The following is a 26,219-nucleotide window of genomic DNA, read 5'->3' as shown; positions in this document are numbered from 1 at the left end:
TACAGGTTGGCTGCTATGAGAACAGGACTAGATGTGCCATTGGCCTGATACACAACTTAATTGCCTCCAGAACTTAAACAGGGTGCAAAACAAGAACAATATGGAATCCCCCCCCCCAGTTGCCTGTAGGGTGAACTACATTTAGCTGCTGAATGAATAAAATAATAGTCAAGGCATATCATCTATATTATTATTATTTTTAAGATTTTTTATTGATACAACAAGAAAAAAGAAAAAAAAACAAATACCAAATTACACACAGGAATAACTATAGACACATAATTTTCTTAGCAAACATTATAATGTATATTGGTCTTAACACTAAAGACCCAACCCCCCCGTCTATTCCATATTTCAATTTCATAATACTTATTGCCAATACACACTTTTATTATAATTAAACTTATTCTTAATATATCTAATTTTGTTTATCTACCTTGCAACTATTACTGAAGTTCACTTATATTAACAATGAAAGTTGACATGACCTTCAGAAGGATCTATACCAGGTTATCAGTGGGGCGGGGTGGGGTTTTGTTGTTGTTGTAAGGGATAGTCCACCCAATATTATGCAAGGGAGAATAGCCGTTGATATGGATACTGAAAACACTAGTTTCCCCCAGGCTTGATTTGGATTGAGACTGACACTCATGGACAAAATTAGCAAATAAATGCTCTGATCAATGTACCTATCTCCTGCTCGCTCCCTCACCTTAGTTCTCCTGCTCTCTCTCATTTCTCCCTTCTCCCTCTTTGGTACTGCTATAGCTGTGAACCCGATGCCGGGGATGTTGGGGAACACAGCAGGACTTCTGGGAAACTTGGCTCAGTGCCCTGTTGGCATTTGAGATGAGCGAGGGAGACCTTATTTTCTTCCCTTGTCCCACCTTTTTAGCAAAAGCAGGTTGGTGCTGGGAGAGAGGGGAAATTAGTTGACTTTTTACTTTTTATTGTGCTGGAGAAGAAGTATGTGTGTGGCATGTTTGTGTGTTGCAATGTTCAGCTTGGATTTGGGGCAAGCATTTTGAGCTGCCAGAGTTTATAACTGGGCCTTTTTTCTTTCAACGATTTAAGCTACATATGCTTCAGGTTAAGGTTATATACGCTTCAGGTTACATACACTTCAGGTTACAGACTCCGCTAACCCAGAAATAATGCTTCAGGTTAAGAACTTTGCTTCAGGATGAGAACAGAAATTGTGCTCTGGCGGTGTGACAGCAGCAGGAGGCCCCATTAGCGAAAGTGGTGCTTCAGGTTAAGAACAGTTTCAGGTTAAGTACAGCCCTCCGGAACGAATTAAGTACTTAACCCGAGGTACCACTGTATACTGCTCCATATTTCAAAGAAATATTGGAGCAGCTTACAACATTGTACAAATATCACAAGTAGATAACACAAAAAGCTATTGTGACAGCACAGAACAATTTGATAAGCTATCCTTCTGAAAACAGTAACATAAAACTAAAACAATTAACATATAGGGACCATATAGGGCGCGAGTGATCATGCTCTTCTGAAGTTTACTATACAGCGGAAAGGAGCAGCCAAGCATACTAGGACTCAATTTCTTGACTTTAAGAAAGCCGACTTCATAAAACTTAGGGAAGTGCTGAGTGAGATCCCATGGACAGTAATACTAAAAGGAAAGGGAGTTAATGATGGCTGGGAGTTTGTTAAGAGGGAGATAGTAAAAGCACAGCTTCAGGCAATACCAATACGACGGAAACATGGAAGGTTCCTAAAGAAGCCAGGGTGGCTATTTAAAGAACTTTTAACTGAGTTAACATTAAAAAAGGATGTGTACAAAAAATGGAAAAGGGGGGAAACCACCAAAGAGGATTTCAAACAAATAGCCAGCACGTGTAGACACAAAGTCAGAAAAGCTAAAGCACAGAATGAACTCAGGCTTGCTAGAGAGGTTAAAAGCAACAAAAAAGGCTTTTATGGGTATGTTCGTAGCAAAAGGAAGAACAAAGAAACAGTGGGGTCACTCAGAGGAGAAGATGGTGAAATGCAAACAGGGGACACAGAAAGGGCTGAACTCCTCAATGCCTTCTTTGCCTCAGTCTTCTCCGATAAAGAAAACAATGCCCGACCTGAAGAATTTGGAGCAAATGATTCAGCAGAGGAAACACAGCCCAGAATTAACTAAGGAGATAGTACAAGAATACTTGGCTAGTTTAGATGTATTCAAGTCTCCAGGGCCAGATGAACTGCATCCAAGAGTATTAAAAGAACTGGCAGATGTGATCTCAGAACCACTGGCAGTCATCTTTGAGAATTCCTGGAGAACAGGCGAAGTCCCGGCAGACTGGAGGAGGGCAAATGTTGTCCCTATTTTCAAAAAGGGGAAAAGCGAGGACCCAAATAATTACCGCCCAGTCAGTCTGACATCAATACCAGGGAAGATTCTGGAGCAGATCATTAAGCAAACAGTCTGTGAGAACCTAGAAAGGAATACTGTGATCACCAATAGTCAGCATGGATTTCTGAAAAATAAGTCATGTCAGACTAACCTGATCTCGTTTTTTGACAGAATTACAAGCCTGGTAGATGAAGGGAACGCAGTGGATGTAGCCTACCTTGATTTCAGCAAGGCATTTGACAAGGTGCCCCATGATATTCTTGTAAAGAAGCTGGTAAAATGCGGACTTGACTATGCTACCACTCAGTGGATTTGTAACTGGCTGATTGACCGAACCCATCAATGTGCTCATCAATGGTTCCTCTTCAACCTGGAGAAGAGTGACTAGTGGGGTGCCACAGGGTTCTGTCTTGGGCCCGGTCTTATTCAACATCTTTATCAACGACTTGGATGATGGACTCAAGGGCATCCTGATCAAATTTGCAGATGACACCAAACTGGGAGGGGTGGCTAACACCCCAGAGGACAGGATCACACTTCAAAACGACCTTGACAGATTAGAGAACTGGGCCAAAACAAAAAGGATGAATTTTAACAGGGAGAAATGTAAAGTATTGCACTTGGGCAAAAAAAATGAGAGGCACAAATACAAGATGGGTGACACCTGGCTTGAGAGCAGTACATGTGAAAAGGATCTAGGAGTCTTGGTTGACCACAAACTTGACATGAGCCAACAGTGTGACGCGGCAGCTAAAAAAGCCAATGCAATTCTGGGCTGCATCAATAGGAGTATTGCATCTAGATCAAGGGAAGTAATAGTGCCACTGTATTCTGCTCTGGTCAGACCTCACCTGGAGTACTGTGTCCAGTTCTGGGCACCACAGTTCAAGAAGGACACTGACAAACTAGAACGTGTCCAGAGAAGGGCAACCAAAATGGTCAAAGGCCTGGAAGCGATGCCTTATGAAGAATGGCTAAGGGAGCTGGGCATGTTTAGCCTGGAGAAGAGGAGGTTAAGGGGTGATATGATAGCCATGTTCAAATATATAAAAGGATGTCACATAGAGGAGGGAGAAAGGTTGTTTTCTGCTGCTCCAGAGAAGCGGACACGGAGCAATGGTTCCAAACTACAAGAAAGAAGATTCCACCTAAACATTAGGAAGAACTTCCTGACAGTAAGAGATGTTCGACAGTGGAATTTGCTGCCAAGGAGTGTGGTGGAGTCTCCTTCTTTGGAGGTCTTTAAGCAGAGGCTTGACAACCATATGTCAGGAGTGCTCTGATGGTGTTTCCTGCTTGGCAGGGGGTTGGACTCGATGGCCCTTGTGGTCTCTTCCAACTCTATGATTCTATGATTCTATGATTCTATGATTCTATAATGGCTACTAGCAGAACCAAAATACAACTGAGACAAGCAGACCTACCCACCAAGTATCTACTAGCATATATTAATTTATACGGTGATTTTTTTCCTGCGGGGGACACATACCCCTAAACATTTTGTGAATCTCAGTTTGGCTTCATTGAGGGGCAGTATTTCAATGTGAGTAGGAAAATGAGAGCACCCCTAAACATTTTTTTTTAGAAAAAGGCACTGTATTTATAAATAGCAGCAGCACTCTCACTTCCTCTTATCTGAATTTATGTTCCAAGACAGATTACAAACTGCAGCAGAGGCATCTCCAGTTTTTATCATGGTACTCTATGAAACTATCCTGAAATAATTCAGAGTTATTATTGCACATTTTTTTACTGTCCAAGTTCACTGAATTGCTCTTTCAGAAGTGTGCATTTTTCTTTCTCCCTTTCAAACTAGTTCATCCTGCAGCCCCCTACAAACTCCGTGCAGCTTATACAAACGCTACTACCATCCAGTTACAATGGCAGATAAATGAAATAAGCGAAGCCCTGTCGCTGTCATGTGAAATTCATGGTGCTTCTCGTGAAGGGGAACAGGTAAGAAGCAAACATGATTAGTACACAGAAATGTGTGGTGATCTTTTTCAGATTCATAACATTTCTGGCTTTCCTGTTAATTGCTCAACCTATAGTGATGGCGGAGAGCTTAGAAAACACTAGACGGCAATCTTTTGCATGATTGTTTTAAGAAGTATGGAAACTAGTGCTAAAGGAAAAGCTTACAGTGGTATCTTGGGTTACATACGCTTCAGGTTACATATGCTTCAGGTTACAGACTCCACTAACCCAGAAATAGTGCTTCAGGTTAAGAACTTTGCTTCAGGATGAGAACAGAAATCGTGGTCTGGCGGCACGGCGGCAGCAGGAGGCCCCATTAGCTAAAGTGGTGCTTCAGGTTAAGAACAGTTTCAGGTTAAGTACGGACCTCCGGAACGAATTAAGTACTTAACCTGAGGTACCACTGTACTTACAAAATGTACACTTTTTAAAAAAGGATCAGAGGCATACAAGTTTTATGAAGCGTGGTGTTGTTTTATTGTACATGGTTGTAAAAAAAGAAAATAACTTAAGTCCCCTGTCTACACATAAGCAGCTGTGGTTGGGAAAGCAAGAATTTGTAACAATGTATTGGTCAAGGTGCTACTCCCATCCATTTTATAGATTTGTTTTGGTTTTCTTTCTTTATATTTGTTATGCTTTAAATTTAACATTAACAGTGTTATGGTTCTTGCTGTATTCTGTGTGAAAATTCAATAAATGCAATGTTTTTTTTTAAAAAAAAAGAATAGCCAGATTAGTCTGCAAAAGCAAAGTATTTTTATTTTTTTTTAACGTGGCACAAAACTTTCAGCTCCTGAAGGGATCCCTGTGTGTCAAGATCTTATTCCATAGAACTGTGGCGTATAGTGCATTCCTGCGAATGCTTACAAAGGAAAACACTTGTTCTCAAGTTTTGGGGAAGTTTATGGCTTACAGCAAATTAGTTTTTGTGTCACTTCTCCCCTACACCAAGAGGGGAGATTTCGCTTCTTTTCTTTAAAATTTAAAGCAGTATAGAAACAAAATGAAATCACAGAATTGTAGAGTTGAAAGGAACACCAAGCGTCATCTAATCAATGCAGGAATCTCAACTAAAGCACCCATGATAGCTCATGAAATTTGATTTGCTGTCACTTCCAAATGTGCGATTGAGACTTGTTTCCCTTGAAACAAACCACAACCTGATGCCTAGCTATGTTATTGTCTTCCTGGTTGTTTGTTTCTCCTGAACTAGCCACAGTGGTCCTGCATTCGCACAACAAGCCACGGGGTGTGTGTGTGTGTGTGTGTGTGTGTGTGTGCTTGTGTTAGGGAAGGAGTGAAGTGGGGGTCATCTGCTTGTTCATTGTAAGCCGTAAACTGTGGCTTACTGTGATCAGTGGTGTGACGGATGCCCATTGTGACCAGTAAGACAGAAATAGGTGGAGCCACAGTCAACGTCAAGCAAAGCCAACTAATTCTAGTTCTGCTCCCATCCTCCTCCCAACTTAGTTCCGCAATGGCAACACTGAGCTTAAGGAAGAAGAAGCTGATAGCCAGGACCGGGTGCAAAAAAAGAAGTCAGGCAGGTATGGGCTGCCTGAGGACAGAGTGAGGTTGGTGGAGCAGTGCCTCATTTGCCCCAGTGGACCAGCCAACACTGATTATGATGTGTGAATTAGACTACTATATTGAGCTGGGCTGGCTTCCATGTAATCATGGATGTGTTTATAGCATTCATTGTTAAAGCTGTGAGCACAAAAAGTTGGTGCTTTCAAACCAAAGCAAATAAGCACGCATAATCGTAGCTAGTCTTCTATCCTTAAAGACCCTGTGAAATATATAGATTGAAAACCAACATCACAGCCATGTTATAAACAAAGATCCCACCATTAGCCAGGTCTATCTTAGGATCTCTTGCTGACCAGTGTTGGAGTGTGTGATCTAACACAAAAGTCCTGGTTGAAACTTGATTCCTTTTGATATAGCCCAGCTCTGCATCTTATTAGTTTCTAATGTGGATGAATGTATTGCATAACACATTATTTTAAACAAAATAAAAAAATTCCTTCCAGTAGCACCTTAAAGACCAACTAAGTTAGTTCTTGGTATGAGCTTTCGTGTGCATGCACACTTCTTCAGATACACTGAAACAGAAGTCACCAGACCCTTCTATATAGTGAGAAGGTGGGGAGGGGTATTACTCAGAAGGGTGGTGGGATTGGGTGATTGGCAGATAGCTGTGATGAGCCTGATCACCCAATCCCACCACCCTTCTGAGTAATGCCCTTCCCCACCTTCTCACTATATAGAAGGGTCTGGTGACTTCTGTTTCAGTGTATCTGAAGAAGTACGCATGCACACGAAAGCTCATACCAAGAATTAACTTAGTTGGTCTTTAAGGTGCTACTGGAAGGAATTTTTTTATTTTGTTTTGACTATGGCAGGCCAACACGGCTACCTATCTGTAACTGGAACATTATTTTAAATGCAACAAAAGTTTTTTAACAATAGAAAGCTGTAAGTAAAGAGTAAAGGGACCCTTGACCATTAGGTCCAGTCATGACCGACTCTGGGGTTGCGGCACTCATCTCACTTTATTGGCCGAGGGAGCCGGCGTACAGCTTCCGGGTCATGTGGCCAGCATGACTAACCCGCTTCTGGCAAACCAGAGCAGCACACTGAAACGCCGTTTACCTTCCCGCCAGACCGGTACCTATTTATCTACTTGCACTTTGACGTGCTTTTGAACTGTTATGTTGGCAGGAGCAGGGACCAAGCAACGGGAGCTCACCCCATCACGGGGATTCAAACCGCCGACCTTCTGATCGGCAAGTCCTAGGCTCTGTGGTTTAGTTTGACCCTAAACATGTTTAATGTTCATGTTTTGCAGAAAAACGTTACAGTGCAGTACAGTAAAGATTCACATCCCCAAATTATCCTAGATGGGTTGCAGCCGTCTACAAACTACACGTTAAAAGTACGCTGTGGTGCAGCAAGACATTTTTGGAAATGGAGCAAATGGAGCGAAAGTAAAACTATCCAAACAAATGAAGCTGGTAAGGATTTCATGTTGTGGGGAAGAAGTTTGGGGTGACCAGGTTTATAATCTTCTACTGCAGGATGCTGTTTGCCCACATTTTCCAAAAATTGTGGGGAAATGGTCAAGAGGGAGCTTTTTCACTTTTTGAATGTGCAGAATGAAAAATGGCAAAAGAATAAAAAACGTATGGAGTAGATGACCCACTCTCCCCAATCTCCCCCTCTCCTTCTTCCTATGATGGGCATTGGGAAGAAGATACAGTAAATGTATTTAGTCTTCTACAGACCCAATTGTGTGGGTTAACTAACAAAGGAAAATAATGGCTAGTACCTGTTTTAAAACCATGGGGACTTGCACATAAAGAGCCGTAGTAGCAGAGCTTAAATCCTATCGTTAGACAGATTAAAGAATCATAGGAATAGGTCATTTAACCTTCTTTTAATAATGTGTTCAGCTGCATAAAGCTATTTTGCAGTGAAACAAACCACACACTGAAGTAAGTTTAAAACATACTTATAGTCATGCATTGCCTTAAGCAGCAACAATAAGCAAATGCAGGCATGAACATTATTGGGTAGAAATATGTAGTGGAGAGAGAGAGAGAGAGAGAGAGAGAGAGAGAGAGAGAACAGGAACAGGAAACAAGCCTTACTTCCTCCCTTCCAGGAGAAGAGGGGATGTGACATCACTGAGCCTACTCTAGCAATTTAGAACTCTGTGATCCTTAACTCCTTCACATACTAACTAACATTGTTAGATTTGACTGCAAATCTTCCACATGGACCTCATAATGCAGCAGTGGCAGCAAGGATTTTGCTCTCCCTCTTCCTCCACTGGGACATCTAGAATACTTGTAATAGTTCCCAGGTCCCAAGTCCATTGTTATAAGGTGTGTGTCTGAACCGCACTCAAGTTTATTCCTGCACACACTACCAAGAGGTTTAGGATCTTTTGTTGGAGCTAGTGACAAAGAAGCCTCATTCAGCTATTTTCCCCACCTGGGTTTTATAATATGAGCTCCATTCCACAGTGTATAACCCTGTTTTATGTGCTTTGGTTTACAGCTCCATCAGGGCAACTGGATATTTGGAGAGACATTGACTCATGTTTGGAGAACTGTAGCATAACGATATTTTGGAAGGTAAGTCTTTCTGGTCATGCAGCCAGTGATGATGAGAGATTTCACCCCTTCCACTGCTAATAACTAAAAACTGCAAGGCTTAGACTATTTTTTTTTTTTTTTAGATAAAGGATGTGGGTGACGCTGTGGTCTAAACCACAGAGCCTAGGGCTTGCCGATCAGAAGGTTGGCGGTTCGAATCCCCGCGACGGGGTGAGCTCCCGTTGTTTGGCCCCAGCTCCTGCCAACATAGCAGTTCGAAAGCATATCAAAGTGCAAGTAGATAAATAGGTACCACTCTGGTGGGAAGGCAAACGGTGTTTCCATGCGCTGCTCTGGTTCGCCAGAAGCGGCTTAGTCATGCTGGCCACATGACCCAGAAGCTATCTGCCAGCTCCCTTGGCCAGTAAAGCGAGATGAGCGCCGCAACCCCAGAGTCATCCGCAACTGGACTTAATGGTCAGGGATCCCTTTACTTTTACCTTTACTTCACATATACATTGTGCATTACAAATCATTGTTCCATTACTGTTTGATTGTGTGAGGCTCCCTGGGAAATTACTAGTATATTTTTTAAGCAGTTTGTTAACTGGAGTGTTAGAAGAACCTTTGATCCTGACAAAATGTAGCTCCCTAACAAAAGCTCCCTAACAAAAAAGCTTGGCCAGGAGGGTTCACCAGTCTAAGCAAATCTTCTTACCCCCTAAGTGCTCTGCTGTCCATATATCCAGAATTCCACAATGGGAGCTTGGGTACCATCTCATTGGGGAGAGACAATAGTTTGGTGGGCCCATGCTTTGCATGTGGAAGGTCCCAGGTTTAATCCCTGCCATTTCCAGCTAAAAGGATCCAGTAGCAGGGAATGAGAAAAATCTCTGCCTTCAGTCCTTGAAAACCAATGTTGGTCCTGAGCTAGTTGGATAAATAGGTTGACTCAGACTGTGTACACTTGACCAGCTTTCAAGGCTTCGATGTCATTCCTTTTCTTAATTTGCATTGAATCTGGTTTAGCAGGGAAGCACATCAAAACACAGTAATTCATTAGGAACAATGCCCTTTAAAATCCTATGCCCTTTTAAAATGTGGGGTTTTTTTTGGGGGGGGGCGGTAGAATTATTGGGTTGCTGTTTTTATTTTAATTATATATTTTGTGGTTTTATATTTTGATTTTATTCTGTGAACTGCCCTGAGACCTCCAGGTATAGGGCGGTATATAAATTCAATAAATAATAATAAAAATAACAGCAGGATCGTTATAATAAGATCGATACAGATTCTGGTTCCAAACCAGCAATGGGAACACAATGGGTGCAAAGTTACACAGGTGTGGGTACACAGCCTTGGAATTTTCTCCAACTTGAGCTGTTGGTTTCAAAGAACAGGATGGAACCATGTCCCCTGATAATGGGCAGGGGTTTTATATGGGTGTTTTTTTCCCCTTTCCAAAATAAAAAGACTCAAAAGCCATTATGCAAGAGAGTCGTTCCAGAATCTGCCTGCCTAGTTGACTCACTGGTCTTGTCGCTTCACCCTGAATGCTGCTGTCAACTGACAGCTTCTGATTTCTCAAGACAAAAATACCAAAAGAAAAACTGACATTTCGTATAAAGCATAGTCAACAAAAGTAACTTGGTCCCATTGTAGAAAAGGACGTTGTTTTGTTTTCCTCCCAACAGGCATCACCACACTTCCATGCTCACGGAAGAATTGTAAAATATGAGATATTGTGGGAAAAGTTAGAGGAACCTACTGAAACACATCGCAGTGACATAAGCCCCACATTGAATAATTGCACCATTTCCCTTGGTAACTCATCTTACAAAATCAGCGTCTCAGCAAGGAACTCTGTGGACACATCTCATCCTGCTGCGATTGTCATCTCGGCAGCTGAAGATGATGGTTTGTACAGCTAAACTTGTTCCAGTATGTGTTTCTTCCTTTTGTCCCAATGAGATAATGTTATGCCTACCAGATCTGAGAAATGTACGAGAACCCCTGTACACCTAGAACTCCACCTTCTTTAATTTTCCTTTGGGGAACTGTTATGACTGTGCAAATACAAACATTGGGCTTCTGGCTGTCTTGGAGTTCACTCAGAAGTGGGGTTCTTAATCCTGTGCATTAAAATACTAAATCGTGTGGTTTTTCTCCTGCCACCACATCCCAAGGAGATGGGTAACACTTCCTTGCTAAAAAAATCAATTTTGTATTATTTCTCTTACACGTACACATGGGGTTGTAACAGATTTAGTGACTGGTTATGTGTGAGCCAAGCTGTGGTTTACAGAGATGTTAAATGAACCCAGCTTCCTCTTCACCTCATTCACTCCCTCTCATCTCTTGTCCTGAGTGGTTGAGAGGAAGAGTTTGAGAGGTCTTGTTTCCAAAGCACATAACATCCACAACCTGCTGTGTTGTCTGGAACCAAAACTGCACTCAATGTCAATTGTGGTTAAATTTGAAGAAGCTATCTTCAGAAAAAAAAGTATCAAGTAGGTTTGCTTTAAACCAAGAGTCAGCAACATTTTTCTGATGGGGGCCACATTTCCTTTGAGGGCAATCTGTGCTGTAATCACAAGTGAATAAAATTGCCCCCCTACTTTCTTTCTGCTGCCTCCTTCTCTTTGCTACTCCTTTCTTCTTATTTTTTCACTTCCTAGTCAAATGCAGGAATTGGGCCAAAGCCTTAGGGCCATAGATTGTTCACCTGTGTTTTGACCTAACCATTGCTAATGTTAACCACGGTTTCTCTGGACAACATGATAAACCATGGTTAAAAGGAAGCAGCAGTGAAAGCTATAGAAATTTGGCTCCTGGCCACACAGGAGTAGGAGAAAGGGATGAGCCCGTGATTCAGTGCAGCTCATTCACATGCTAAGTTTGACATTCAGATGTCGTCATTATCTCATTAGTTTGTCTAACCTGATGCAGCAAAATACTTGCGATTGCAGCTTTTGGTTCTCCATGTTGTGATATGCGCCTTGCTTCCTTGAGTTTTCCAGGGACAACACTACAAAGTTCAGTGTCCTTTGGATGAGATAGCACTCAAAGCTCTTAACTAATGCTACAATATACTGCTTTTCAGGAAACATGAATTGCAGCATGGAAGACACACAGAATAACACAGAACATGGCATTTATATAGCTTGGCAGTCTCAAAGCAGGTTTGATGGCTACGTCGTGGACTGGTGCAACAACCCAAAGTCCCATCTTTGTGACTTTCAGTGGAAGAAGTTTGGCCCCAATGACTCCAGTGCTCTCATTACACATGGTAGGAACAGCATACCATTGTCATTGAATGATTAATTCTTGAGTTGAAGAGGAATTGAAACTTCATAAAACTTTGCTGCTCAAGAGCAGAGCGGCAGTTCAGCTACAGCTGCTCTTGGAAGAAAGTGATTATCTGGATCCATTTCATTCTTGATCTTACTTGGGGACAGAATTGGCCTTGCCTGGTTAGATGGATGACTTTCTCCAGGAGAAAGATGGGGGTACAGTGATGAAGCTGCCAATTTTTATCAATAACTCAGTGATGTGTGTGTATACACACATACACCAACCATTGACTGCAGTATTCCCTTGGATTTTCCCCATAGGTGGGGGGCAGATGGCTTGATAGGGATGGTTCCAGAGAGTAGCATTTGCCTTCTGGCAGTTTAACTACAGGGTGTCTCAGGGCATCATATTCTCCCCAATGCTATTTAACATCTGCTATGGGAGTGGTCATGACGCAGGTGGCGCTGTGGGTTAAAGCCTCAGTGCCTAGGGCTTGCCGATTGAAAGGTCGGCGGTTCGAATCCCTGCGGCAGGGTGCGCTCCCGCTGCTCGGTCCCAGCGCCTGCCAACCTAGCAGTTCGAAAGCACCTCCGGGTGCAAGTAGATAAATAGGGACCGCTTACCAGTGGGAAGGTAAACGGCGTTTCCGTGTGCGGCTCTGGCTCGCCAGAGCAGCGATGTCACGCTGGCCACGTGACCCGGAAGTGTCTCCGGACAGCGCTGGCCCCTGGCCTCTTAAGTGAGATGGGCGCACAACCCCAGAGTCTGTCAAGACTGGCCCGTACGGGCAGGGGTACCTTTACCTTTACCTTTATGGGAGTGGTCATAAGGTCTGGAGTAAAGTGTATTTTTCTGTAACATCTGAGTCAGGAGCATGTCCTGAACTGTTTCCTAGATGCAATAATAGGCTGGATGAGGGCTAGCTAACTGAACACTGAGAAGACAGAGATCTTAAGGGTTGGTGGTTCCCAGGTCCAAGAATTCAAATGTCTGTCTGTGCTGGATGAGGAGCAGATAGAGTGGTGCCCCGCAAGATGAATGCCTCGCAAGATGAAAAACTCGCTAGACGAAAGAGTTTTCCGTCTTTTGAGTCATTCCGCAAGACGAATTTCCCTACGGGCTTGCTTCGCAAGACGAAACGTCTTGTGAGTTCTTGCGAGTTTTTTTCCTTTTTCTTCAAGCCGCTAAGCTGCTAAGCCGCTAATAGCCGTGCTTCGCAAGATGAAAAAACCGCTAGACGAAGAGACTCGCGGAACGGATTAATTTCGTCTTGCGAGGCACCACTGTACATCGTTTGGGACAGGGCTTTTTTTTCAGCCAGAACTTGCCAGAACTCTGTTCCAGCACCTCTCAGGTGGGTGCCATTGCCATTCTAAGAGAACAAGGGAGGTGTTCATGGTGCGTTTTGGCACCTCTTTTCCTAGAGAAATAGCACTGGTTTGGGAGCAAATCAATCATTATTAGAGGCCCAAGTGACCTGTGTGGCTTGTAGATCCTTAAAAACTAAGAGTAATGCATGTGTACATTGATGAACCACTCAGTACTCCAGTTTCATATTTTGCACTAGCTGTAGCTTCTGAACTAAGTGAAAGGGAAACTCCATATAGAGTGCATTACAGTAAACTAAATGTGAGGTTTTTGATCCCTGGATCACCACGGGAGAAGCTATCCCTGTCCAGGAATGGGTGCAGCTGTTGTTTCATCCATATATCTGGATAAATTGTTTTATTCTTTTTTAAGAGTATCAAAATATGGTTTAATTGTTCTTAGGGTTTGCTGAAATAATTTGATTGGTTCCAGAAGTTCTTTTTTGTGTGTTTTGATTTTGTCTTGCACGCTGCACTTTGATGGCTTGATGCTATGACACGGTGCATACATTTATTGAATAATAGTGAGACTGGATGTATATTTATGTATATGAATGGGGGAATGTGAGAGACAGCTGAAGGGAGAATGGAAACAAATTCCTCACGTGCAAAAACACATTCAGTTTCAACTCATTCCTATTCATTCATTCATTAAATATCACATCCTTCAGTTGATAGCTTGCTCTGTTCAGTAAATGCAATTTGACTTCAATCCCTAATTAGAGATACTTACCTGAAATGTATTATGTTCTAGATGCTTTTGAATCTCATGTGAGATACACTTTCCGGGTGTATGGGACTATAGATGATAGAGCCCATTTACTGGAAAAGAAGACTAAATATCTTAACGAATCAGGTAAGCCAGTGGTGATGTTTGACTACATTGAAAATGATGTGCTGAACAAGTCTTCTGAAAACTAGTTCTAGAGCAGTGGTTCCCAGTAAATACTGTGGACCCCCTGTTGTTTTCAGAAGTCAAGCAATGGACATGTTCCAATGCGCATGGTGAGTTGTATCAACACTGCTTGCTGGACAGAAGATACACATATCTGTCAGGTTTTTGTGTGGAGAATCCTGCTATTTGGCAAACAATGCCCCTGGTTATAGATAGGTAGCCGTGTTGGTCTGCCATAGTCAAAACAAAATAAAAAAATTCATTCCAGTAGCACCTTAAAGACCAACTAAGTTAGTTCTAGGTATGAGCTTTCGTGTGCATGCACACTTCTTCAGATACACTGAAACAGAAGTCACCAGACCCTTCTAAATAGTGGGAAGGTGGGGAGGGGTATTACTCAGAAGGGTGGTGGGATTGGGTGATTGGCAGATAGCTGTGATGAGCCTGTTGACGACTCTTAACGACTGCAATAGGTCTTACAGGAAAAAGCAAGGGGTGAGAAGGTGCCCTTGCTTTTATAATGCCCCTGGTGTTATAACCAGAATAGCTGCGGCTATGTCCAAAGTGTGCCCATGGCCACATAGTAAGTAGGAGGCCACAGTCTCTGTAATTATTATAAGAGGAGGCAAAGTCCAAAGGAGTTGGGTCACTCAGTAGAACACTTAAGCATGTGCTGAATCACATACTAATCAGTTTTTCTGAGAGTGTTTGTGGAAGCATCTTCTGTAGCTGGTTGTAGCCCATGCAAGTGCATGATTCAGTGCATTTATTTATTGCCTTTGTTGTTGTTGTTAGTCATTTAGTCGTGTCCAACTCTTCATGACTCCATGGACCAGAGCACACCAGGCACTCCTGTCTCCACTGCCTCCTGCAGTTTGGTCAAACTCATGCTGGTAGCTTCGACAACACTGTCCAACCATCTCGTCCTCTGTCGTCCCCTTCTCCTTGTGCCCTCAATCTTTCCCAACATCAGGGTCTTTTCCAGGGAGTCTTCTCTTCTCTTGAGGTGGCCAAAGTATTGGAGCCTCAGCTTCACGATCTGTCCTTCCAGTGAGCACTCAGGGCTGAATTCCTTAGGAATGGATAGGTTTGATCTTCTTGCAGTCCATGGGACTCTCAAGAGTCTCCTCCAGCACCATAATTCAAACACATCAATTATTCGGCAATCAGACTTCTTTATGGTCCAGCTCTCACTTCCATACATCACTACTGGGAAAACCATAGCTTTAACTATACGGACCTTTGTTGGCAAGGTGATGTCTCTGCTTTTTAGGATGCTGTCTAGATTGCCTTTATTTATTGCCTTTATACCCTGCATTTTCCCCATTGAACTCAAGTTAGTATGTAAGAGGCTATTAAGTGGCTTCCAGTCTATGTGCTACCCGCTCCCCCAAAAACCCCTGTTTAGTTTCAGCCAGGTTGCTGCATGGTGTGCCTTCAGACAACTGTATGGTGCTGATGTTGTAAAACAACAGAGCTCCTTAGCAGAAAGAAACTTGAAAAACAGGGTCTAGGTGAAATCCTGATATTTGACCCTAAGTTTGGTTGTTTTTTTAGAGTGTGTATGTCCTGGGAAACAGGGGTGAGATGACTATTCTGCACAGTTCTAAAGATAGTGAGGACTTCTGAGAAAGAGTTGGCTCAATATCCTTATTTCCTTTTAAATTGGTGATGTTCTCAAAATGCAAACTCAGAAATGGAAATCTGACCATGGAGCCAAGGTCAAAGATTAGCAGTCCAAGAAGCACATAACCATTTTATCAACCTCCTTTCTTCCAGACCCAGCTCATGAACCTGATAATCTGAAACCACACACAGTGACTTCCCATTCATTTACCCTAACTTGGGAATTTGATCATCTCGATGAAACCCACCCAGGTTTTATCAGAGGTTACTATGTTTACGTGAAAAAGGAACATGGAAACTGCACATTACTTCCAGGTAATTGGTTCAACACCCAGAACATCTTGTATTCAGGCAACACACCCATGTTTAAAACGCTCTGTACCAAGTAGCCACTTCCCCATCATCATGTGTGGCCTCCCTCTGTGTCCACACATACAAGACCAACACGTTGAGAGGACTTCATGTATCCCAGCTGATTGCTCAGGGTGCCAGATCACATGGAAGGCTTTGTGTCAGTGTTCAAAACTCTCGTTGTTCTAGGCACATTTTGTGACAGGGAATTTCATTAGCACAAGCAGATTCTGAGCTCTGGGTGCAATACTGCGCCAAAGATTTCAGATTTAAACTGCAGAGTGGAAGGAAAGGAGGACCTTTTTCTGCCTCCCCACTTCCAACTACTCTCTGAAGACTGAAGAAGAGAGCCTCTTAAGAATATTAGTGGGGGTTGGCAGGGGAAGGACTAGACCATGTGAAAAATGAACATAATATTTTAGCTGCAGTTCATTAATTTTCAGCTTCGTATTCTTGTTATAAAAAAGCACACCTAGACAGTCCGTTGCTGCGCCCATAACCTAGGTTTAAGGTGCCATTTAGCTCCTAGCTTTCATATCTCAGTTTCTAACACTGCTTTGTGTGCACAGTTGTGCACACCTCCCTCCATAACAGCAGTGTTGCTAACACTTTTCTGGACAGCGGAGGGTCACAGTGAGTCCGGGGCTGCACACATGCGCTGACAGGAGTGTGAGATTAGCTCCCCTGGTGTGCCCATGTTGTGCCCTGATCCTGCATTTCTTTGACCTCACACCATTCAGGTAAACACTACTGTCAGGTGGGAGCAGTTTCACAGTGCTACCCTACTGCCATGCTCCCCCTTCTGCAAATGTTTACACCACATGCTCAGCTGCCAGGGTAGGGTTTACTTGGTGAATAAGGGGGGTACTCTGTGCAGTCCTACTCACACACTGTTTTTACACATGAGTATGATGCTCAAATAGGGTGCAGCACACAATTACGACGTCAAATGTCATTTAGGAATTAGTAGAAGGGGGGGAATGTGGTTGTGTTATTGTTTTTCTAGAAACGAGATCTACCACCTGCCCCAGGTACAAAATTGTGTCTTGGTTCAGGGGTGGGGTGTGCATGGGCTTAGAACAAACAGGACACCTCTGATCACACAGTCTTACAGTCCTGATTTTATCCACCTCCCTAATTTGAGGATGGTGGAAGTCTTTTAGTTGTTGCTGCTGTTAAACCATTGGGAGTTCAAAAAACTTACTTCTTTACTGCAAACAATCTGGAGTTCTATCTCTGGATGCCAATCTACTTTCTATTTTGCCCTGAGTTGGCATGTATTTTTCTTCTACTGAGCTCTGTATTATAGGTGCTTTTTATGGTTTCATACAGTGTCAGTGAAAGGGCCACCTCAGTTATAAATGATGCTGCAAGGCCAGATCCAGGTGACTGGTAGCTGAACAGGTGGCCCAACATCAGCAAAAAGCATTGTGATTTTCATTCGGATTTCTATCATATGCACACACAAATTACATTTGTGTGGCCCTATATTATGGAGATGATGAGCTTGTAGCCACCCAGCTCCCATCCTGCAAGACCATTGGCCAGGTTTACTGGGGCTGATGTGAACTGGAGTCCGAAATACACAGGCTCCTCATTTCCTCTATATTGGGTGGCTACAAGAGCTTGAATGAAGAAAGGAGCTTGTTTACCTGCCATTGCCTTTGTTTTTGAATGCAGACCATCCAGTGCATTGCATCTATACCATTGAAGATCCAAATCTTAAGACTTTTACAGTGAGGAACTTGGAGCCCAGCACACATTATGAGGTTGGAGTTAAAGCTTACAGTGTTGGCTCACAAGCTCTCCCTAAGAACCTCAGACAAGTATTGACACTCTCTGATGATGGTAAGTCTTAATAGTCAATTTATTAAAGCAGGGGTAACTAATGCAATGGCTTCCAGATGTTCCCTGATCATTGGGCACATTACCTGGATGATTAAATGTTACTGGCATATTTTAACAAGGCATTTATGTGTATGGTAATTGTGAGCATTCTGTCATTTTTAATCAGCTGCTGTGTTTTGACAATGTGAAGTTGTCTTTTATTGAGTCATAGTGGGAGACAAGTTTGATGTTTCCTTAGTCATGAATCCTGCCTTGATATGGAAGACTGATTTGTCTGCATTTGGTGCCCTCAATATTTCACCTTTAAGAAACTCCCTCCATCTTGGACTCCCTTCTCTTTGAGTGTTTCTAACTATGGTATCTCTCCCAGTAGTTCCTTAAACTTTTTGAAATCAGCCATCTTAAAGTCTATTGCGTGTCAGTTCCACATCTGGCATGCATATTACACAACCACCCTTCCCATTTCCCTTGAATTTTATCTGGCCCTATTTTCCCCCCTAGGGGACGCAGGTGGCGCTGTGGGTAAAAGCCTCAGCGCCTAGGGCTTGCCGATCGAAAGGTCGGCGGTTCGAATCCCTGCGGCGGGGTGCGCTCCCGTCGTTCGGTCCCAGCGCCTGCCAACCTAGCAGTTCGAAAGCACCCCTGGGTGCAAGTAGATAAATAGGGACCGCTTACTAGCGGGAAGGTAAACTGCGTTTCCGTGTGCGGCTCTGGCTCTGGCTCTGGCTCTGGCCAGAGCAGCGATGTCACGCTGGCCACGTGACCCGGAAGTGTCTCCGGACAGCGCTGGCCCCTGGCCTCTTAAGTGAGATGGGCGCACAACCCCAGAGTCTGTCAAGACTGGCCCGTACGGGCAGGGGTACCTTTACCTTTACCTTTTATTTCCCCCCCTGGTACTGAAAACCAATCTAAAATAACATTGGGTGATCTGGGCATCTGTTCCTAATACTGTTTATTTTTTCTTCAACAGGAAATGGGTGGCTGCCGAATCTTCTGCCACTTGTGATTGTACCATCAGTGCTCCTACTTGCTGTGTGCATCTGGAAAAGGGAATGGTGAGTTTAGCACAATTCATTAAATTAATATTTTATATGTGAGGAGGGACCCTGGTCCAGTCAGGGTCTCTCCTCATGTGTAGGGGTGCCCCACATGTACAGTTCTTTCCAGTGAAGGTCCTGTGGCTCTGTAGCCCCCATGGCCCCCTCTGCATTTTCATTCAAAGTGTAGAGGGGGTTGGTTGTGTATGTGCTCTCCCTTCTATCATACCATCTCTCTAAAAGATTATTATAATACTGCTGGTGCAGTGCCCTTCAGATAAGAATGACCCAGTTGTGAGTGGATCAGTAAGTGGGATAACAATGAAGTTAAAAACATAACACAGGTGCTTATGTACATCAAACCGCTACTGCCTCGCTTTCTTAAGTGATCCTTTCACCCTTTATGCATCATTCTCTTTTCTGGGTTTCCCACTGACCCCATTTGGGGTGTTGAATCTTGAAATGAATATTTATTTGCATCAGCCATCGGCCATAGCAACAAAACAGCAGTGCAATATACAAAGAACAGAAATAAAGTTGATTATATAAAACACACTTTAGGGTCCTGAATCAGTCAAATAGTGGACCTTATTTCAATTGCCCCAGCTAATAACCTTGCAATCTTTGCTGTCATCTCCTCCTGATCTGCCAGGAGAAAGGACACTGTGGCAGTGGCTGGGTCACCCGGAATGAACAATAAAAGAGGGGTGATAACCTCATTCCTCAAGTCTTTATACAGAGTGCAAGCCAGAAGGCAGCACCAAATCGGTGGTGCATGCCCATCTCCACAGGGACATAAGTGTTTTTCATGTGGAATCTGCAGGAATCGTCCCTCAAGTTCAGACGAGGGCAATACATTCAATCTCGCGAGGGTATCTTGAATTAATGTGTGGTGAATGGGACTTCTACCTGCTTGTGCAGCCCTTCTGCTCTTCCCTTTGTGGTGTGAATAAACAAACAAACAAACAAACCTAGAAGCTTCTGATTAACCACGGTTTCTTGTTTCAACCAAACTGGAAAACTAATTGCCAGCTTGTGTACAAGCCAAGGTTGGAGCCGGCTTGAGTTCCTGTTTTTTTTAAAGCTGGTGTCAGAGACTGGTTGGACGCAGAGGAATGGGGGGTGGGGGAGGAACCAGCTGGGGAGCCACTAAGGGAAGATGGCACAGAGCCTGGACAGCTGCAAACCATAATTTCCTGGTTTAGATGAAATGAGAAATGATGGTTAATTAGAGGCTACCTGGTTAAACTGATTTTATAATGAATTGATTTTAGAATGCTGTATTATTTTACTGTTGTTACTGAGCCTGGCTTCGGCTGGGGAGGGCGGGATATAAATAAAATTTATTATTATTATTATTATTATTATTATTATTATTATTATTAAACTGTGGCTGAAGCAAAGGGGTTATGTACATGCACAAAGGCTTTTCATATCTTGTCTTATTAAGTTATGAGATGATCATTGGCTGTAAACATATATATGTGCATGGTTCAGAACAGCGGTCATGGCCCAGGAGTGTAAGAATGAACAGTTCCTGTAACCCTAACAGGGTAAGTTTTAAGTGCTGCTTCAAGGCGTGATGCCCGTTGTGGTGCAGCAGCAGTTAATTTCTGACTGGCACATGGGTGATGCTGGGCCAGCAATGGGGAGAGGGAGAACCACATTCGCCACCTTGAGCTCTTTGGAGGAAAGGTGGGGCAATAACAAAACAAACTTGCTTAGGCTGCCCCGGATAAGCCAGGTAACTTCAGTTACCTACTCTGAGCAGAGCAAGGAGGCTAGTGCACAGTGTACCTGGGCAGGTACATTTCTAACTTTGTGGCCAAACACGCCAATTGTATTTGACCGTTTCAGCTGATTCTCAGAAGACCACTGTGGATTTAGTTCTTTGACACGACAAATAACTTTATCACTGCTGTGTTTTAAGCAACAAAGTAAGTAACCTTTCTTTTCTTATTTCCCCTCCCTTGCTTTTCTAGTGTGAAGAATTCATTGAAAATCCCTCATCCTGATGCAGCTCTTTTAAAGGTAAGATAAAATCACTATCAAAATCTGATAGTAGAGGACTCTATAAACAGTGAGGCTGCCACAACTACTTTTAGGTGTGCAATGTGACTCTCTGCCCATCATGCCCCTAAATCTGTTCCGGGGTTTCCCCCCAAACCCCCAGAGCAGAATTAGAGCAGGGAGTTACATTGCACAGCTAAAAGTCATTGTGTTGGTGTTACCCTTCAGTTGGCTACAAGCCCTAAGCTGGTCATGCTTTTGTTTAATTGAATTTTAAAAACAATAATAATATTTTATTCTTTTTTCCATACAGAAAGTTACATTTGTTACTCAACAATTATATTCCAGTTCAACAAAACTAGGGACTTTCCCCTCACCCAACATCAATGTTGGGTTTCTAACCCAAATTACTTACAATTCCATTTTAAGAAACACTTCAAACTCCACTGTGGTCTTTAACGTACGGGAAATAACTTTTTAGATAGACTAGAAAAGGTTTTTCAGTCTTCTTTAAAAGATTCTAAAATCATACCTTTTGTCAGTGCCATCAATTTTGCCATCTCTGCATATTCCAAGATTTTCATCAACCATTCTTCCTTAATGGAAATCCAATGAGAGTTAAGTCATGTTAAGTCCCACTGATATCACATCCAGCTGGACTCAAACATGCCTAACTGTTCCGAGTGTGTTGGACAATAGTGTGTGGGGCTCTAGAAACAAATATGCTAGCCCAGTGTTCCTTTTGCCCTACATACTTCCCTGAACTCTGATTTTCCAGGGTTCTAAAATGCACAAGAGGGACGCGGGTGGTGCTGTGGGTTAAACCAGAGAGCCTAGGTCTTGCTGATCAGAAGGTCGGTGGTTCGAATCCCCGCGACGGGGTGAGCTCCCGTTGCTCGGTCTCTGCTCCTGCCAACCTAGCAGTTTGAAAGCACATCAAAGTGCAAGTAGATAAATAGGTACCGCTCCGGCAGGAAGGTAAACAGCGTTTCCGTGCGCTGCTCTGGTTTGCCAGAAGCGGCTTAGTCATGCTGGCCACATGACCCGGAAGCTGTACGCCGGCTCCCTTGGCCAATAAAGTGAGATGAGCGCCGCAACCCCAGAGTCGGTCACGACTGGACCTAATGGTCAGGGGTCCCTTTACCTTAAAATGCACAAGGAACCTTCTTGACTTCAGGAAGCAGCCTGAGCAAGTTGCCCTCCATGAGTTGGAATGTAATGAGAATGTAGGGGAAACAAAATGTTTTACTCATCTACCACAGAAATGGAAGGAGTGGCTGGAGAACACGTTAGTCTGGATCCAGCCCATTCTTTTTTAGGAAGTGCTCTTTATCTTCAACTTTATGAGTCTGGTTTTAATTTTCTTGCTTTCTGTAGATTCCACAGGTGAAGTCCGGAGCCATGGAAATAAACGAGACCCCTCCCAGCAAATTACAGCTGATAGGAACGTGTCCAGGTCCTGTCAGCAAGCAGCCTCCACTTCCAATTTTTGTGGAAAATTGGAGCTATTTTAAACTACAAGGTTGCGAGACTCTACCGTCACAAAAGGCAGCAAGCCAGAAACCCAACTTACCTTTGACATCTTACCAGCCGCTCGAGCGCTTTGGTTTTGGAAGCAGCACCATCAGCCACCCACCAAGAATGAGTCAAGGCGATTTAGACTTTCTCTCTCAAACAGAAGTGCCTCTCAGTGTGGGTTCTGTTGAATCCAGCCAGCCACTGATTTACAAACCCCAGCTGCCCCAAGGATCCAAAGCAAACACACCTGGATCCAATGATGAAATGGTGTGTTTAACTGCTATGCACTGTTGAGCTCTGTACAGGAGCTGTTTCTAGATCAATATCCTAGTCACTGAAGGTGGATGTGGTTCAGTCCTGCTGGCCACATGACCCGGAAAGCTGCCTGTGGACAAACGCCGGCTCCCTTGGCCTGAAAGCGAGAGGAGCATCGCAACCCCATAGTCGCCTTTGACTGGACTTAACCGTCCGGGGGTCCTTTACCTTTTGTGGAAACAAACAGAGGTGGTGATCCTTACAAACATTCCTCCTCATAGTGCAAATGGGGACAGCACATCTCGTTGGAAGAATTTGCAAAGTGCTCTTTCTTCTGCTTTCGGCTTGGTTCACACATTTAGGCCACGAACTTACGGTGCGGCAGAGAGAGATTTGGTGGCGGTTACTCTGATGCACCCAGGCCCCTGCCGGCTCCTTTTGGTCAGTGTGGAAAGAAGCAACTTTTTCTTCATTTTCTCTTCCATTCCACCCTTAATTCCTACTGAGCACAAAGGCAGGGAAATTAAGCATGGTATGGCTTAATTTTCAATCTGGTATGGCTTCGGCGCTGATCCAGTTAGGGGAATGGGGAAGTTTTGGATCCTATTCATCCCAGGGCACTCTGTGTCAAGTCATCGCGTGGAGCTGGCTTGAGATTGTGGCTTTTTCTAAAGCTGCTGTCAAGGACTGGCTGAAGGCAGAGGAATAGTGGGAGGAACCAGCTGGGGAGCCACTAAGGGAAGGTGGATCGTATGCTCATCCCCTCCTCTCTCCCAGTCCCTTTTCCTTTTGTGTCGTGTCTTTTACACAGAGAGAAGAGAATCCCTTTGCACTGATATTTGTATGCCAGTTTGGGAGTCTTTTGGGGGGTGGAAGAGCAGGGTAAAAATAAAATAATATTTTTAAAAGGTGTACCATTCTTAGGTCAGGATTTGCCTAATGAACCCCATCAGCAGAAGGCAAGGCCTTCCGCTTACGCAACAGGGCTTTCCCCTGTGCTCCCCCTGTATTGGATGGGGGGGTGTTGTGAGACCCCCCTAGAACATGCAATGGAGGAGGGAAGGGGGCTTGTTCCATCTGGTAAACTGACATGCTTGCACAGACAGAACATTCAACATAGTGCAAGCTTGAATTCCACAAAAAGCATGCACGTTTCTAAGGAATTCAGCTGGAAATGCTTGCAACTTTTCAACAAGGTTGGTCCAGTCATACTGTATGTTTCCCAATTAAATTCAGTCCAGAACCAAGTTGCGCCTTACTGGTTTCTTTGCATTTAAATAATACCATTTGGGATTTCTTTAAATGTTGACTGAGATTGGAGCCTGCAGGTCTTCAAATGCTTTCCACTTGAGTTGCTTGAGTTGCTTTTGAAACTCTTTGAGAACTCCTCAATAGTTTCTAAAGCACTTTTCCATGTGTTGCAAGAAAATGCCCATAAAATTCAAGAGCGAAGTGACACTGAGTGGGCAATCTTTTGGTTCCTGAGGAGTCTAATAGGTAAAGTTAAAGGGACCCCTGACCATTAGGTCCAGTCGTGGCCGACTCTGGGGTTGCGACGCTCATCTCGCTTTATTGGCCGAGGGAGCTGGCGTACAGCTTCCGGGTCATGTGGCCAGCATGACTAAGCCGCTTCTGGCGAACCAGAGCAGCGCATGGAAACACCGTTTACCTTCCCACCAGAGTGGTACCTATTTATTTACTTGCACTTTGGTGTGCTTTCGAACTGCTAGGTTGGCAGGAGCAGGGACCGAGCAACGGGAGCTCACCCCATCGCGGGGATTCAAACCGCCGACCTTCTGATCAGCAAGTCCTAGGCTCTGTGGTTTAACCCACAGCACCACCCGTGTCCCTAGGCTCACATAAGTAAGTAAGTTTTATTTGTATCCCTCCCTCCCTGGCTGAAACTGGGCTCAGGGCGGCTGACATCAAATCTATAACTGTGGTAGAAAATCAAGCAATAATTAAATTGCCTCGTAAAAAACAAGTCAGGGTCAAATTAAAATCTAATTAGATGGCTTTCCGCAGGATTAGGGTTGGGAACAGTAAATGCTCATCTAATTGGCCTCTCTCACCAGCTACTTGTCTTGCCCAAGTCATAGCCTCTTCAGGATGCTTTTCGTTTTGAAAGGAACAAAAATGCCTGCCCTTCCAGCTGTTGGAATGCTGCTCTCATTAGCCCCAGCCAGCCTGGGGACCAATGGTGTGGGATGATGGGAGTTGCAATAATAATAATAATAATAATAATAATAATAATAATTTATACCCCGTCCATCTGGTTGGGTTTCCCCAGCCCCAGCCACTCTGGGCAGCTTCCAAAAAAACATTAAAATACTGCAATACATCAAACACTAAAAGCTTCCCTAAACAGGGCTGCCTTCAGATGTCTTCTAAAAGTCTGGTAGTTGTTCTCTTTGACATCTGGTGGGAGGGCGTTCCACAGGGCTGGTGCCAGTACCAAGAAGGCCCTCTGCCTGGTTCCCTGTAACTTGGCTTCTCGCAGTGAGGGAACCGCCAGAAGGCCCTCGGTGCTGGACCTCAGTGTCCGGGTAGAATGATGGGGGTGGAGACGCTCCTTCAGATATACTGGGCCGAGGCCGTTTAGGGCTTTAAAGGTAAGCACCAACACTTTGAATTGTGCTCGGAAACCAACTTGGAGCCAATGTAGGTCTTTCAAGACCGGTGTTATATGGTCTCGACAGCCGCTCCCAGTCACCAGTCTGGCTGCCTCGTTCTGGATTAGTTGTAGTTTGCGGGTCACCTTCAAAGGTAGCCCCACGTAGAGCGCATTGCAGTAGTCCAAGCGGGAGATAACCAGAGCAGGCACCACTCTGGCGAGACAGTCCGCAGGCAGGTAGGGTTTTAGCCTGCGTACCAGATGGAGCTGGTAAACAGCTGCCCTGGACACGGATTTGACCTGTGCCTCCATGTACAGCTGTGAGTCCAGAATGACTCCCAGGCTGCGCACCTGGTCCTTCAAGGGCACAGTTAACCCAAACCTTGCTATACACTCCACAGATTCACTTATCTGTACAGTCGACTCCCTTGCTTTTTTGTGTGCTTTGTGGGTCACCATCGGCCATTTTTGAACAGAAACCAAGGGGAAAGAGAGAGAGTGGGGACCAAGATCAGACAAATCATAAGGAAAAGTTGGACCCATCAGTGAGCACAAGAGGTCTGACAAACCTGTTATTTCCTTTGGCTGTAGTGAGTTCAGGAAGAAACCATGGAGAGGGAAGGGGGAGAGATCAACCAAATCCTGCATTAGAATATGAACACTCACCTAATGAACCATTCATTGGAAATGCATTGTGCTTATAAAGCAGGAGCTGTGAATATCTTTAGTTTCCTGATTCATTATCCCAGCTACAGCTGAAGTGGTCGTGGCTCAGGGGTAGTAGAGCATCTGGACCAATGTTCAACCCTTGGCAACTCCAGATAGGGAGAGGCCCCTGCCTGAGATCCTGAGCGGCTGCTGCCTGCCAGTGTGATTAACACTGAACTAGATGGACCACTGGGTCTGACTCCCAGGTAAGTCAGTTGCGTAGTATTAGGTTACAATGCCACCTAGTG

The 26,219-nt window shown here is 44.0% G+C and overlaps 1 protein-coding gene across 3 annotated transcripts in view; it reads left to right on the top strand.

The window, feature by feature from the left end:
- LOC307226204 (oncostatin-M-specific receptor subunit beta-like) overlaps positions 1–23,896 on the top strand; it is a 51,900-nt gene extending 28,004 nt beyond the window's left edge. For all 3 annotated transcript variants that reach the window (XM_079994771.1, XM_079994770.1, XM_079994769.1), the window contains 11 exons: positions 4,182–4,321; positions 7,197–7,362; positions 8,411–8,487; positions 10,143–10,365; positions 11,552–11,737; positions 13,864–13,965; positions 15,784–15,945; positions 17,662–17,829; positions 18,800–18,884; positions 20,849–20,897; positions 22,254–23,896. In XM_079994771.1, the coding sequence (XP_079850897.1) occupies positions 4,182–4,321; positions 7,197–7,362; positions 8,411–8,487; positions 10,143–10,365; positions 11,552–11,737; positions 13,864–13,965; positions 15,784–15,945; positions 17,662–17,829; positions 18,800–18,884; positions 20,849–20,897; positions 22,254–22,688 (1,793 nt within the window). In that variant the 3' untranslated portion in view covers positions 22,689–23,896. The remainder of the gene's footprint in view (positions 1–4,181; positions 4,322–7,196; positions 7,363–8,410; positions 8,488–10,142; positions 10,366–11,551; positions 11,738–13,863; positions 13,966–15,783; positions 15,946–17,661; positions 17,830–18,799; positions 18,885–20,848; positions 20,898–22,253) is intronic.
- Positions 23,897–26,219: the final 2,323 nt, after the last annotated feature.

Source organism: Podarcis cretensis (genome assembly GCF_951804945.1).
Source record: "Podarcis cretensis genome assembly, chromosome: 11".
Classification (NCBI taxonomy): domain Eukaryota; kingdom Metazoa; phylum Chordata; class Lepidosauria; order Squamata; family Lacertidae; genus Podarcis; species Podarcis cretensis.
Note: the sequence above shows the minus strand (reverse complement) of the source record. Positions and strands in the feature narration are given on the sequence as shown.